This window comes from Myzus persicae, unplaced genomic scaffold (assembly GCF_001856785.1).
Source record: "Myzus persicae strain clone G006 unplaced genomic scaffold, MPER_G0061.0, whole genome shotgun sequence".
Lineage (NCBI taxonomy): Eukaryota > Metazoa > Arthropoda > Insecta > Hemiptera > Aphididae > Myzus > Myzus persicae.
This window is the reverse complement of record NW_019100791.1, coordinates 567,886-585,758: the sequence shown is the minus strand read 5'-3', so window position 1 is coordinate 585,758 and position 17,873 is coordinate 567,886. Positions and strand designations below refer to the sequence as shown.

The window sequence follows — 17,873 nt, the reverse complement described above, 5'->3', positions numbered from 1 at the left end:
TATACACGATGTGCATCAAAGTATATTTGTGCATGCATATTGTTAGAGAAACTTCTTCTCACGAATCCAGTTCGTATAGCATACATTAATAGTGTTAGGAAACTCAGATATAATTGGTTTAAAATAATTTACCAAAGTACACTTTTTTATTTCTTTTAATAGTACGAATAGCTTTAGTGCTTATCTAATTTTTTATAAATGGTTGTGCTTTTTTAGCTATTTGAACCATGAGGTGTATTATATTATAAATTTTAATTAAAATTATTTAAGTAAATTTAGAATAATAGTAATAGACAATTAATAATACGTGTCACCTAGCTGCAGGTAGTATGCACTATAAATTATAATGATATGTATAATTCCTAATACTAAGCAAGGATCATTTTAGCTAACTACATAAATATTTTTACAAGTAGGCCGTTTTTTTATGATCATATTACTCTAAAACTTTCTGTTGTTAAATTGCACATAAAATTCGTGAAAGCAGATGCTTGATTATTTTCTCACATATAGGTCTTAAGAGAATCTTTTTTCAATCTTTGTATAACAAATGTATCATTTCGAATTAGAAATTCAATTATACATTTATACAATATAATGCTATAGTCGAGTATTGGGTTAACTACCTCAGGGGCACTGAATTATATACAAATGAGCATCATGTTTAACTACGAGTAGTAAATCGTATTTAGTTTTTACTGTCAGTCATAAGTCGTAAAATTCCCTCTAAGCCCATTAACAATTTCTAACTATATATTTGTAATATATATATTGTCAAAATAGGTACCTAATAATCAAATGTTAACAATACTTTAATATAATTACAATATTATTAAGTAGAAGTATAATTTAATGTACCGTTAAAAATAATAAAATCTATTTATGAATACATCGTAGTTCGCGACTACTATGTATTTCTTTTAATAATATGTACAAATCGAGTTTATATTTTTTTTTTCATTTATAATGTTAAACGTTCGAAACACCCAAGCAATGAATATATACTGTATAATAATACTGTATAGTGTATAAAATATTATATGTATATATATTCATATTATACAAATATACAACTGTACACGCTGCAGGAAATCGGTAAAACGGCAGAAAAGCGAAAGCATATTACCGTGAAAATATATACAAAAAAAAAATGTAATCTAATTATTATGCTCGTCGTCCACACGCGTAAAATGAACGAAAATTATACAGTTTATAGTTTTAAAAACTAGCGTATTTTAAATACAAGCCACCGACATTGAATTCCTGAAAACACAACGAGCCCGTGTTATATACATACACAGTACACACACTAAGTAGGTTGAATGGAAAACACAATGTTTTTACTCGGTGAATTGGAATCGTTACGAAGTAGGTTGTCCGCGGCAGTTGTAAAATACGCACAACAATAATAGTAATTTAATTAAATCGTTTGGCGGCTGTTGTCATTTTTTTCACACTATAGTATTTTGGTAGAAACGATGATTGTCTCGTCCATAGAGCAATAGTCCCTTTCAACGTGGTCCACAGTCGTACGCAGTAAAACGACACGATGAGATACCTACTCGGCTATACGTCATGATATTCTTACAATACCTACCAACCGTCATTATATTATGTACATTTTATAATAATACGTAGTTAATTATTACACGAACACTATAAAAGGTTAATATTTTTTGAGGTAGAATCTCGGAGTTCAAATAGGTGCTGTTTCGGCTCAGCTCAACGACATCATAATGGTAAAGGTATAACGCGCGATCAGCAGCCGACGACGGTTTCGGCTTTAGAACAAGCAATAGATGCAGATATCCCAAAGTTGTTTCACAACGATTGTATAGTATTATATAATATCGATTTTTAATTTTTCCGAACGTTCTATAGGGTCATAATTTTAATGTGCGTGCGCCCAGAAACATTTCATATAGATACATAGTTTTACAACCGCTTTAGATGCGTAGGCGGAAGCGCTCGTAACTCGCTAGTCTATGACTTGTAACGATGAAGCGGAAAATGGGTTAAATAGGTTGGTTTGCAAAACCAACAAATGTTAGTCTCTATTTACAAAACAAATAATAGTCAGAAGACTATCTACGACGCCGTAGGAAGCGGTCACGGCAAATGGCGTGTAAACGTTCGTCCGCCGCCACAATAATATTGTTACGCTTGTAAAACCTAATAAATAAGAATTATTTCGTTTCGTACTCTAGCGCATCCGAAGTTTACCGAGTAGAAATATGAATAGTTCGCGAGCGACTGCAAAAGGGTTTCAAATTTGAACCAAGTCGTTGACATGACGTGTGCGCCCGTATAAAATGATTGATATTGTTAATATATTATTCAGTGATCGTCCGTCGAATAAAAAAAGCGACCCATCCGTGTCTGAGTGCCGCTTCGACCGACATTCAAATTCGCGAAAACCCATAGCACGTACGACCGATTTTATAATTAATTCCTATCGAGAGTATACTACTTTATTCATATATATTATATACCTAGGTTTGTATATTGTTTTGGTGACCGCGACGATGACGGCGCTGGTGGTTGGTTTTGGTAGTCGGAAATAACAGGGAAATTTCTCGAGAAAAAAATCTGGTTCTTATTTCTCGCACTGGGTCAATGTTGTCAATGCAGTCGGTTTATTGTGTTTCTACGTATATATATTTTAATACGACGTTATTTTATTAGTACCTATACCTAAACCCAATTATATGTTACTTTCAGTTTTTTTTTTGTATAGGTATAAATGTATAATTAGTCAAATACACACGAGTAGGTGGGTTATAATAATATATAGGCACTGTAAAAAAGAGAATGTTTTTATTTATATTATTGAAATCCGTTTAAGACAATAAATAATAAAATTATGTCCAGTTGTGTGTATTTTATTATGCGGGATATATTACACATTTTTTTATATTTAGACGTATTACTGTTAGCCGAATAGATAGTTATCGAGATTCACATTTGTAATTCTAAGTATAATTGATGTACTCGTGTATATAGAATTTTGTACACGCGTTCCGCTTTAAATCCTCTTACAATAATGACCGATGGGCGACGAATGATATAAAAGAAAAGTACCGTTCAACGAGTTTTACAAGAGAGATTTAATTCTTCGATTTTTTTTACTTGTGTATATAGAAATATTTTGTACCCCATGTATTATTATAATTTGAATTCTTGGAAGAAAATAAATAGTTTAATATACAAAATATATTTTATTAGGTATGCGTAATTCCTATTATAAGGCAAAATACACGCATACCGTATAAAAAAAGTTTTATATGTTCGATGCTGGTCATTCAAATGTTAAACGTTGTCCAACTATATAAATCATAGTAATGTATGGTAGATATAACAAGATCAACGGATTTATTAAACGTCTTGTGAAAAACCGTTTAAGGTTTTTTTTAGAAAAGAAAACGTATATTTTATTTTTTTATTTTTACTAAAAATCTTTTTATAGATTACTAAGCCCAGTAGGTACCTATATACACCCAGTGTCAAGTTTATTTGTCAAAGATTGCAATAACTCGTGTCTTGCACGTCATTGCTACATCGTACGAGTGCGAAATAAATTTGCATAAAACAATAAACCAGAATACGCAGTGCAATGATATTGTATTTTGTACCTAAAATAATATATCCTATAAGAAAGCTGCATATCATACAGTATTTGCATGAAAACAAATGTTGACTAGCACGTTTACAGTCCTGCGCGAATGAAGGTGTACCCTCAATTTGTTTATTAGTGTATTTATTTTCGCGACAAAAAAACCACATTCGATAATCCGATCGACAAACAAGGTAAAAAACCGTATAAAAAAATATTGACCGACATAATAATATCATTGATGTGCGAATAGCGAACTTTACAGGCTTCCCATGACACTTGTAAAATGTACACACAAATCGTATAATTTTATTGAGGGCGCTCAAGAATACCTAGTGAAATGTTTAGAGTCCTAGATCCACTCCCCTGGAACCGTTCAGACATTCTTAAAATTTACATTGACGTAACTCAAAACTTTTAATGTTCATTAGTATTATTTTCTGGCTGTAAATATAAGTCCTTTGGTAAGCGTATGTTTGGGCCGACCCAAATTCCAATTTTAGATATTTTTGCAGGGTTTTCAACAGGTCTATCCATTCTTTTTCTATAACCCCCTAAAAATCATATTTATATGCGACTTACGCATGCACATCAGTTAACTATGAAATTAAAAACTAGAAAAAAACTTTTACATCAAGATAAATGGCACCTAGTGATTATGTACTCGTATATAGTATTATTCCATATTTATATTTTCAGTTCTATAAGTCAATTGAAGTTTGGACTAAACAGCTAGGTATTGATGTTTATAATATTTTAATGACAAAAATCAAAGTGTCTGTCGATATCCGACTGACCGGCGATCTGCGTGCGCAGTGTATAGCGTAAAAAGTGTTGATCGCATTATTGGTATTAGATAGGTACTAATAAAACGTATAAAAAAACAAGCACATATTATATATTGTGACGAGTAAACGATGTTTGAGAAACAAAAAAAAAAATAAATAAAAAGAAAGAAGAACTTGTCGGGTTTACAGTTACCCGCTACGATTCGCCGAAACGGCGTAAATACGAGCGCGTGCAATCAATTAACGTCACGCGTGAGACGAGGGGGCCAATATTATCATCGAACACCCGTGCGCGGTCTAATAATTACTTCAGATATTATAGACGGTGTGTAATGTCATCATCGCAACGACTTCTTGGGCGCGACACAACATATTATTATTATATATTTATCACGTTGTGCGAATTGACGAAAACGGTACGCGCACAGAAAACGATCCGTATCGTTCGCTCGTCATCGCACTGCTATCCATAATAATAATAATAAACATCATTATAATATTATTATCGTCATCATCGCCGCCGCCGCGCCGCCGCCACCGCCGCCTCTCGGACGTATAAAAATAATGCTCGCCGCACGACGTTATGTCGTCACGGCCCGTTGCCACCAGTTGTTTTTCGCACACGTGGTATATATATATACATATACATGTACCTAGGTATAGATGGTAGTAAAGGTACACCGCGGTTTGTTTGTTTTCGCATACGCGGTAAACGGTTAAACAAAAAAATATCTAGCCGTTACGGGCACGGGTTTCCTCGAACCGCCTCGAGCTCCACCGCTACACCGACCACCGTCGCAATATGCGGTACATCGACGCTCCCGATCTGAAGCTTTCAAACTATAAACTATACATTTCATGGTTTACCAGCTATTTTAACCGATCGATTAACCAACATGTTCTTCCTGTCGACTAGAAAAACAAAAGGTACATAATTCATGATATTCAAGAGTCAACAACTCTGCTGAAAATGGTCGATCGTGAATTTCGGCTGTTGCAATATTATAATAGGTATGTAGAAAATCTCCTCCCAAAACTCAAATCAAATAATAAAATTCCACCTATATCGAGGGCGACGTGAGTTGAATGTTTTTCATTTGGTTTTTCCGTTTTTTTCGATACCAAATTCGTAACTCGAGTGGGAAAAAATTATAATATTGTTATATCAAAAATTGAGGTTTGATCGTGTGTTTTGTTCACACATTAATTGTAAAACCATGAGTATGTCTTGAAATCCAAAAAAAAACAGGCTTTACACTGCAGTTTACCTGCAGCACGCCTACACATTATCATTATATTATTTTATGCACGATATTATATCCAGTCGGTACTCGGTAATATTCGACTGCAGTCTGGCCTGTGCACCGCGGCCGGCAACAACGACCACCACCCTCCTCCAATCTATCTGGCGTGATAGCAGTGTTAACGTGCGTAAAACGTTTTGCCGTTCGGAACGGATCTCACATGCGACGCTATGTAAGCGAATACCGGCGGCATACGAACTCTGCAGAGTCTGATCCGATTTTCGCACACTCGTTAGCGTGATGATAATAATAATATTATAAACCGTGTATTCCCACAACTGTTATGTCCGTATTTTTTTTATTTTTTTTTTTCCAGTCGCGGTTTGTTGTATCAAAATCGTCGCTGTACGTATTATGCAGAGACGTAATAATAATGTGTAGGTAATGGGTCTATTAGGTACAGCAGTTAATATATGATATTACGATATTTACCACGTTCATTCTACTCGTGTATTATGTTGTACACGATACACACATGCCTACTAACAGGATTATTTGTATAACATATTCTATACGAATAATAGTTGTTTTATATTTATATAGGTCTAAATATTTTACACTGTCGTTCGACATGAAAATCGATTCTTTCATAAATATAGAGCACAATATTTTTAAGTTGAAAACTTTCTAAGTATATACATTCAAAACTTTAGATAGGTATACTGAACAATTTTCTCTATTATTTATAAAAAAAAAAAAGTATATGATGGATGGATTTCAATATCGATACAATGGCGCAATCAGGGTTAATATTTGGGGCTTACAATGCCATCCAAAAATAAAATAAACCTACAATGCAATACGCACAAATAATTAACGAAAATGAATAATTCCATAACCACACAAAATTTTTATTTTTTAGTTATGGTATTCTGAAGTATTGGTCACAATTACGACAATTTATTACACCATCAATATATTAGGACTATTGTTAATTCTAATTCAGAAATCATTCAGAAATCTTACCTTTTAGATGTTCGTCCTTTGAATATAGCTGGTGTACATAACAAATAAAATATTTCTCACAAAATCATATATATTATCGATACATCGAATGACTTTCGAAAATGATATACTTTAGTAACATACTAACATACCTGAATTTATGTTTAAAATTGTTCCACATTTAAAAAACAAAAAAAGCTTCACAGCATTTATATTACTAGGTACATATTATAATAGATGATATAAATATAGATACTAGACACATATTACATACATATTGCATGTGCATTAAGCTATGTCCGATAATAGTATATATACCTACATACATTATATTATTATTTATTATACAATAATTAGAGAATACCGTTAACACCGTACCGATAGATAATGGCATTAACCCTGAGGCCTAGTACACCAAAAGTCTCGTTTAAAAAAAAAATTTAAAAAAACAGAATCTTAATAATTACAACAAATGCATAGGAATAAATATTATAATATCGAACACCTCGGAATATATTAGAAACTATAGACCCTTGCTCAAGGCTCTTAAATCGGTCAGTGATCAATGGTGGTCACAAAAAAATCAAAACTAAAAAATAACTGTATACTAAATAAGTTAACTTAAAATGCATATTGTAATTGCTGGGTTAATGTTATTCTTATTACTTATTAAATATTCAAGGGCGAATCCTGAATTTTAATTTTAGAAGGAGTTATTTTTGTAGATTCATGTATATAATTTTTAAAAAAAAAAAAAAAAAAAAAAAGTACATCATGTTAAAATAATGAAATCTTCTTTTTGTGGTCTCCTCGTGTTCACTTGGTTTTCATTGTGTACATTAATATTTTATTTTATTATTTAGTTATTTTAACTATAACACTACCAAAATAAATGAATTTTAAGAAGTCCTAAGAATGCGCTAGAAAAAAATATAAAAATAGTTATTATAAAAAGTTTTTTTTTTTGTTTTAATATAATCTATATTTTTTTTTTTTTTTTAACTTTAATTTACTATTATAATTAATCCTTAATGTTTTTACTTTATATTATCTTATACATTATTTATACAGATTTAAATATTTAATCTACATATTATATATAGCAGGGACAGACTAATAAGTAACAAGTATTTAACAATAACATTTACACATATTATTTTACGTATTGATGTGTACCAATATTAGCCATCGATAATAATAAGTTATTATTATTAACTATACATATAATATTATAGTGGTTAATGGTTATACACTTATACAACGCATATTATGAAGTTCAAAACTAAGTAAAAAACTAAAACTCGGTATAGGTATGTAAAGTCATTATATCTACGGGAATTGTAATTTTCATCTTATTAATTTTAGTTCATTTCTTGCATGTTTTTCTTATTCAAAAATATGTATAAGTGTCAAGTCACGATTTAATTAAAATATAGGTAAATCATTTTTAGATAAATAAAAGTAATTAGTATCTATTTTCGATTTCGTGAACTACATTTTAAATAATAAAGGTATACTATACCTCATCAGCCTCATCAACTCAATATACCTATAAAAAAGTTTATTACAAAAAATTTGTTAGATTCTATATTTTTTCTGTAGGCCCTATTAACAATCCAAAACAAAATTATATTTGAGGAGCTATAAGTTATAACCAAGGTAGGTACCTAAATCCAAGTATTATTATTTCATATTTGTGTTATTTATTTTATTTTGGTTTTTCGCATAGCAGGTAAATATGTAGTCACCAGTAATTATTCTTTTATATTTTACATATAATAAAGAGGGTACTGCAATTATTTATCATTCATTTCATATTCACGCATGCAATTGACATAATATGCATTTTCTATGTCAACGATATTAAACCCATAAAAACGAACAGTTTTACACGTGTTTACATGCATTTTATTGTTGCTATTTACAATATCAGATGCAACGCCCATAAATATAAAACACGTTTAGAGGTAGACAGTATAAGTTACAAATCTCAACGGAGTCGAAAGAATGTCGAAGAATAATGGATTTTACATTTTATTCACGATTCCGATACCTATGTAAGTTAGTTGTGAATTTAAACATTTAATGAACGACAAGTAAATTACATATCACATAATGATATGCAGGTATATTTGTGTAAATGATTCAATGCGTCATGTTTTCCAAGTGTAGTTTGATGGATCAAGTATAGATAAGATGGAAAAAGTGGTGAACACAATATACCAATGAAGTATTAATAAGTAAATAGGTTAAAGTAATAAACTAAAAATATAACCATAAAATGATGAGTAGGTAACAGTAAACTGTAAACATATAAAGTATAAATTATGATGAAACTAGGTGTGAGTGTATATGAAATATTTAATTCTATTAGATGGAATAATATAGCTATTTAAAATAAATTCGTATAATCGTATAATATTACTTTAGATGGATTCTATATAAATTGAAGATTTAACAGACGGAAATGATTCAATTATTGAATACTGTACATTATACATTTATACATATGTATGGTGTCAGCACTCACACAAACAATTTCAGTGACTATAATCAGTATAATCTGACGATTACTTAGATTTCGCTACGGTCTGTGAATTTTACGATTTGACCAATATAAAGTAGTGACAAAGAAACTGGCCTAAATTGTTGAGACGTAGAATTGGAAAAAAAATAAACGGACTTAAGCCATCAAAAACCTGTGATAAACAGATGTAAATATGAACTAATATGTCATTATTAAGAAATGAATTGCTCGTTTTATATTAATATCCGATTTAAAAAAAAATTCTACCTAAAATGTGAGAAGTAGGACGACAAAACGAAAAATAATTCTTAAAATACTTTAGTTACAATAAACAATAATTGAAGTAACTATGCTCAAACGAGACACTTATTTGATTCCAAGATCTTTCTTCTTAATGGTGAATGATCGTTGTATTTTTTTTATTTCTATGATAAGTTATAGTGATTATGGAGTATAAGGAGAATTTTTTCTTGTTATTGAATCCTAAATAAACGGATTAACTGTGTGAATAACCTTTAGAAATGAAATTCTAGATATAACTGGGGCTCGGATTTTTATTTTCACTATAACTTGATAAATTAATTTAGGCAAGTGATGTAGGTACATTTTTTTCACGTGATTTTTAATTAAATACATATTTTTGCATGGTTCACAATAATTCTGTTTTTTTTCACGTGTTATTTTGACAACTTTGACAATATAATATAATACTAATATAAATAACATTTTATCGGCTAAAATACCAGATACCTAATCAAAATATTAATTAATCTGTTTTATGGTTACCCAAAAATTCGACATGTAACGAACCACATGTTTCGTGGTTTAAGCTAAGTTTGTTTATTGTTTACGTGTGCATTAATATATTTTTTAATTTTTAACCTCAAAGATTCGATCAATTTGATCTGAAAATAAAATAATTAAAGAAGTGCGTATTCGACATTATGACATATCATTTTTTTACTTTACAAATTTTCCGTGTACGTTGGTACCTACTACTGTACTATAATATACCCATGGAGAATGGGTGTACATGAATTGTACATACACATGTAAGGCATTTACATTTAAAATAAATGAACCATATAAGACATAAGTATATTTTTGAGTTTTGAGTTAAAATCACCTATTTTGGTTGTATAAATATATATTTCTGTAGTAATAGTATACGACTAAATACATTAAAATCTGAGACCTAGATAACATACGAGGATGGACACTGATAATCTCAAATCAAAAGTTCAAAAGAGTAAAAACCCTAAGATAAAACAACAAACACAATACAATTACAAAATAAATATATGTAACACGAACTCTAATGCTATACAGACTGTAGAGTGTAGACGTTACGGTAAGCAACTCTGATCGAGTTACGTATTATTCTCGTTAACCACAGTTGTCCAAGATCCACGATTGAGATGGGCAATGAACCTTAAACAAAAACAAATAAAGACTTCTGACATAAATAATATGCATAAGTACTGTTTGTCCCAAGAAATTTAAAACAAAAAATAGGATCATTGAAATATATAAATCATTAATCATTATAAATATTCTACTAGTGTTATAATAGGTTAATATCTAGATGTATAAAAATTCTAGACTTTATTCTTAAATGCAACTCTTATTAAAATGTTTGAAAGATATTTAAATATATTTTAGTAAAAAATTCTAGTCTATAGACTATAATACACGAGTAAGCTGAAAATAATAATATACGATTTATAAGTACATTATAATGTACTAAGTTATAAAATTGATTTCAATTAATTTAAATATTAACTTAAGACATATGAGCTAATCATTGTCGTATAATATATAATATAGGCATTTACCAAGAAAATAAACTTGCCAAGACAATGATGAACTACCTATATACAACAAGTTCTGTCAATGATTATTGTTCATACAATATATTTTGATGAATTAATTTACAAACAACTGAACATAATTAAAACGCTAGAGGTAAAATGAGTTAAGACCTTACTGGCTTAGCATACTTAATTAAAAAAGTAGAAGGTAGTATGTTGAATGTTGATGTATTGTTTAACTGGACATCAAAAGGCGTAAAGTGGAACAAGCAGTACTATTATAACTTATAAGTGACTAATTTTTAAAATGGATCTAATAGGCATAGTGTTATTGATTTTAAAACTTTAAGAAAGGACACAAAAAGCTATTTAAAATATTAAGTTTAATTATTATTTTATCTTCCGTAAGTTACGATAATCTTATTATGTTTTCGGGGTGTGAGGGAACCCGAAGAAAGAATCATAATATTAATAATATTATGTAGACAACTTTATCAAATATTTTACTAATTAGGTATTGAATATGACAGTACTATATTTCGGTATGATCTTCTTTTACAATCAATTTGATCTGAAAATAAAATAATTAAAGAAGTGTATATTTGGTATTGTATTATTTTATGAATTATCAATTGCATAGGTATCTATTAGTTCAATGTAATGAATAATTGAAAACCACATGTAAAACTGAAACTTTTCATAGTATAAACTACAGGACTAGTATATAGGTAGACATGTTTTTACATATCCAATTACATTGAGCTACACTTGTTTACCATTTTATTGGACCCCGTATATTTTTAGTTTATTTAAAACACTAAACAAATATTTATTATATATTTAATTTTACAAAATATTTATTAAGTTGTTATTTTTTTTTTTTTACGGAACATTAACCAAATTGTAAAATTAATGACTAGACATTTTTTTTCCTTAAATACATTTCAACCAAAACCATCATTATAAGTTAGAAACGACTATTATTTAAAAAATATAAGCATTACCTTTCTGTTATTTGATATTTTTTTTATCAAAGTAACTGAAAATGTGAAAGTTTAAACATTCGGAAACAAAATAAGACGTAGGTTACACTCACTACACGTTAAGCTAAAAAAAATTAGTTTATAGTGGCCATAAACATAAGTAGTAAATGTATTATTCACGTCGGATGCCACATTTGTCATAAATTCGCTAAGTATTTGCCATGTTTCCTCTGTCGATAAGCATCGCAGAGAAACTAGTAAACGGTAAATAATCAGTTAATGCCTCGAATGCCGATCAAAATCAAAGGAAACATAATAATATTATAGACCTCATCACGAATAAACGCACTACCTATACATTTACAGAAGGAATTTATATACTACATGAGTTTTTATTAGCCGATGTAAATACTTATTGTGTTGTTGCATTTATTTTTCAGAAACCGGATAACGGAAACGACCGTCGGATGTCTGTGGAACGGTCGTAAAGCAACGCCGGTGGTTTTGTCGTGATGAGCGTGCGGGCGCTATTGCGCGCGATACTTTTGGCCGTCTTGGTCGCCGCGACATGTCAAGCCGACGAAACAACGAGCGATTATTCCGCCGCTGAATCTACAGACCGACCGGAGTCGACTGAAGACGAGGTAAGATCCGACGAAGTAAAATTATGTAATAATACTCCAATAAGTCAGACATAATACAAAAACATTTTTAATTACAAATTATATACATGTAGAGGTACATATGGGAAGGTATGTGTTAAAAGATGTGTTCTTTTTTTTTAAATCCATACTAATAGCCATTAAAAAAACACTTAAATAATTATAGCCTGCCTGTATTAACTATAGTCACTACTCTCACTATCTATACCTAATCAATGCTTAAACCTGTGTTTAATTTTAAAAAAAAAATTAAAATTCGTTGTTCTGAATATTATACTTTAGTCAAACTACAAAAGATGGCACAGATTATGATCACAAAATAAAATGGAAAAATTATTTCCTTGTTAATAAATATAGTATAATAAGTAGTTAAAACTATTTAATTATTATTTATTTATTTTAAGATGTGAAATCACACAATATTGTAAAATCAATACATTTATCGCTCCACTCAAAATTTAAAGTCATTGTCAATTTGAAAATAATACTATATACTACTTTATTCTATTTTGTTCTATGATATTAATTATTTCTTTAATATTTTAATCATAAATCATGAAAAATCTTATAAGAACCAAAAAAAATGTTCTATTATTTAAGTTATATCGAATTTATTTATTTGATTTATCTAACTGTTCATACCATCAAGCATGTAATATAATTGTGTATACCTACTATAAATACGATATCCTGATAATAATAAAATATATAAATTGAATTTCAACATTATTGTGTGATGGCAACGACTCTGCGGGTGACTGACGTGCAATTATTTTGGTAAATTATTTTATTTTGCACTTAAAATGTTTTTCTTTATATATATATATATATGAGAAACACATATATCAGTGAGATATTTGTGTTTCTTACAGGTAAAAAAAATCATCAATCTAAACGGTAACTATTCGTAATTGAAATAAAATTTATTGACAAATATATATTATATATAATGTAACATTGAGGTTAAAATTGCCCTGATAGCTTTACGCATGCTTAGAGTAGGTACTCGTTTTATTTTTACCAGACAGAATCACGTATTTATATTTTTTATACGTAAAAAAAGTGACAAACTAGACGAAATCTATCCTTAAGAACGTGTCACCACTCACCAGTGTCATCGAGGGAAATTGAATGGCAATTGGGTCAAATATATAAAAATGAACAATGTAAAGAAAACCAACCACGGTAGCCGAAAAACTATAATAGATGGATAGGTAGACAGGTAGTATCAAACAAAAACTGATCAAAATCCTTTAATTTTTTAGTTTTACTAATGAATTTTTTTTTGTTTTTTGATAGTTATACTACATAATATGTTTAATTCATAAATTAAGGAGTAGGTATAAACTTATTTTGTTAAGTTAAAGCGTTACAACAATTGGATAAAAATGCTTTTATCATACATATTTGACTTTCTCGTGATTCATCATGTCAAAGTATCATCGTTTAAAAAATAAATGAGAATACGTATTTTCTAATAACATTGTCGAAGACATTAGATCATAATTTGTATAGAAAAAAGAACTGCTACTCGCTAACGTATATTAGTATACTCTAATGTAGTATAGTTTTTTGACTGCTTAGCTATAATATTGATATAATTGGCATTATGAGTGCGACAAACAAGTTAAGCGAGACATAATTGTTATTTGTTAGTTTTTCCAAATATATTTATCGGACAGTAATAATATATAGGTACTGTTGTTAGACCATCTCGCGCGAAACATAACGCCCACTCTGGAAATACACGCGTTCACAAACGGTGAATCGATAAAGATTGTCAATTTAAACTTTAAAGAGTACAACAAAAATGTTAATACACTCAATCTATTTAACCGATCAATACACGCACATATACAACACGTCTGCCTGCTCGCCTTTCGTTTAATTTTCTTTTAAAGCGGACGCAACTGGGTCATTTGCGGTTTGAATACATCGAACAAAACAGCGATTGTGATTTTACAATCCTTTTGCTCGCACATATTATGTATATATACTGCGGGTATGCCCATAAACTTAAATTATTTATCGTGGTCGGCAAAGAACTACCTGTGCGTGTACGCATTATTATAAACACAATCATCTCGATCGTGGGCGTGCGTTCCTATTTATATATTATATATATTTTATTGCGAATCGCGATTTCGCTTTTTTTTTTTACCATCGACCTGGACCGCATTAGCATGTGTACCTACAGATAGTGTGGACCCGCGGTGCAGCGCTTATAATAATACAAAAGTACTAAACTCCTCAGTCTCCGTACCCGTCGACAGACTCATTCGTGTTTCCGGCCCCTGACCGCTTCCGTTTCTGCTATATGCGGTTCGATCGCCACGCATCGGCTTTATCCGCGATATAATTCGATTTGGCCGATCGCCCGAGTTAATGGTCCAGCGCAAATGGCCACTCTGCACCGGTGCTGCTGCAGTCGATCCACTGTGCGTTTTCGTGTAAACACGTCATAATACAACACGCATTAAATATACCGGACAATACGCGACGACGCACATTTCTTGCATAATGTGCACGATAATAACCCCGGAACAAATGCAATTGATCTGCTTCGGATAGCCGATGGGTAATCCGCACACACAGTCGTGTGCAATGTCCCATGACACACTGCACCGTATCCACTGTCACGGCGTATGCCTAGCGTACAGTGGTGGCGGGCGCGACATTCCTCGGGAGCAACGGGTTTTGCACTTCCACCGTGACGATGCCCTGATAAGGCAGTGGCACCTGTTGATTTGTGTCTGTGTGTGTGTGTGGTGATGACGAATGTCATTATAGGGCTGCGGAATACCGTTTCCAAAACGATTTGGGATTTTTTTTTATCGAGATAACGGCCTTGGTGTGTTGGCCCACAAGTCCAAGGTTATAAATAATAGTCATATGTGTTGATGTTTCGTGGTGCTGACGGTACGTAACTTTATTATCTTACGGTTACAAGTTTACGACTAATATACAAACTCCAAACGTCAATATAAATAGTTATTACTCAGTGTATCAGTGTGAGACTGCAGTGCATATCACAATATGACTGGAAGTATTTTTGTATTTGATGTTTGTTTGACTGTTTTTGATTTTTAGTTTTGCTCTCTACGTATTATAGGTATATATTTGTCTTTTATATTAAAATACGCGAATATCATGATAAATGTTACAAATATAAATATGATGAATCGTTTTTATTTTAATTTAAAGTGAAAAGTGATTCATGAATACAACAATACTTGCATAATATGCTGTTGGGAGTATTCCAATATCAAGTATCCATTTTATTTTATATTGCGCTAATATCAACAGATTTCTAGTATTGTATTTCAATCCGATAACTTAGAAATGGACTGACATTATAAATGTCAAATACCTATGTACATTTTAATAGAACCGTGTTCTATATAATTATAGTCATATCGAAATGAAAACCGATCAATTGGTAAATGAACTTATGAAGAGAAATCCTACATATAAAAATTATTATTAGTGTTGGTGTACAATTCAGAACGCATGACAAAAGAAATCTTGAATTTTATATCCTCATTTACTGGGTTTACGAACAATAGATTTTAGTCTTAGCTAATTTTTGTAGCGATAGCATATATAATAATAACATATTATTATATTGGTTTATGGTTATAACATTGTCATTATGAAAAATTGTACTACGACTTATTTGTTATCATGTCATAAAGTTATAATTCTAATTTATTTAACCAACCCTATCGAGGTCTTACCATTCACAGTATAACATTTCGTTTAAATCTACTTTTACTTTGTAATATATAACGCCAACTATAACTAAGTTTTATAATAGGTAATGATGTGCACTATTGTACACGGACGTATTCGGTTTTGTAAGACATGTATAATATACACTTTATCTATACGTTCTTGAAAATTACTACCTATTATATTGACACGTTTTGTCATGTTCTAAATAATTTTAGTTTAGAGAACTTTAAATTACTGTATAAAAATTCTTCAACAAATCGAAAGTCTTTTTACAGCTATTATTGTCTATATCGATTGACGGTTAATACTAGTTTATTGTATTTGGTTCTTAAAATCAAATTACCTACTATAACAATTTATATTTTAAACCATAAATGAGCGAATAAAATATTTACTGTAACTTAAAGTTAGTGCCTAAATACAGTTTGACATTTTAGTAAAACGAATCTATGTTAATGTCATATTAGTAATTCATAATATTCGCATATTAATTTTGAGAATAATAATTATAACAATAAATAATAATAAAAAAGATACTTAACACTGGTCATGAGATTTGGCATTTTAATATCCATCTCAAAATTCATATTACTACAGCTAATGTTTAAAATAAATAGGTAAATCACTGCATACAAAATATATCGTATATTATATTAAAACTCATTGCTTTAAAAGTTTAAAAGGAAATCTCAAATAGTTCATAGACTAATAGACTAGGTATATTAAATAGTGTACTACGTGTATGTCTTATTTGATTTCGTGAAAATAATGTTGAATTCGGTATTCAAAAAACAGTTGACACTTGACAATAGTATAATATGTAATAACTGTACCTACTTATATATTGACGTTTGCCTTATCGTTTCGAGCGAATTCTTTTAAAAGACGTTAATTTATAAGAATACATATGAGAAATTACATAAATGTTCCGTTACGATTCATATGATAACAACCGTAAAATACAAAAACATCTTGCTCGATTCTATTTACAGTTTTATTTTCATTTGGAGTTGTTTTTTCAAATTATATGCTGTACCTATACTACTTAAAACAATTTGTGCGGTAGCCGCTACATCAATGCTAAATGCATACACGTGCGTGTATTTGTATAATTACTTAATATTTGAGAATAACCAACCTATAACAAACGAAACGGCATGCGAGAGATCTTTGATTCCATGAAATCCATTAACCCCTGTGTAACGGTCGAGTACGCCTTCGACCAATCAACGAAATTTCTATTCGGTCGAAAACAATGCGAGGGACAGAGAAAAATGAAGTGGTAAATTAAAAAAAAAAACAACATAAACTAAATTAGCAATCGGTTTCTTCGATTAGGTTTTCAGCGTCAAACTATACGTCCATCTACCTATATAGACGCTGCATCGTGCGAAAGCGAAAACCATCTGATTTAATTACTTAACCGACCCAATTATACGGTCCAGCAGTTATGAGGATTCTGGAAAGTTTGCGTACGTGTGGGCTTCTATGAGTAGGTTCACTGG

At 30.5% G+C, this 17,873-nt stretch overlaps 1 protein-coding gene across 2 annotated transcripts in view; it reads left to right on the top strand.

The window, feature by feature from the left end:
* The window catches only part of LOC111043023, a 37,211-nt gene that overhangs the window by 1,129 nt on the left and 18,209 nt on the right, over nt 1–17,873 (top strand). For both annotated transcript variants that reach the window (XM_022327800.1, XM_022327801.1), the window contains exon 2: nt 12,412–12,615. In XM_022327800.1, coding sequence (XP_022183492.1) covers nt 12,484–12,615 — 132 coding nt within the window. In that variant the 5' untranslated portion in view covers nt 12,412–12,483. The remainder of the gene's footprint in view (nt 1–12,411; nt 12,616–17,873) is intronic.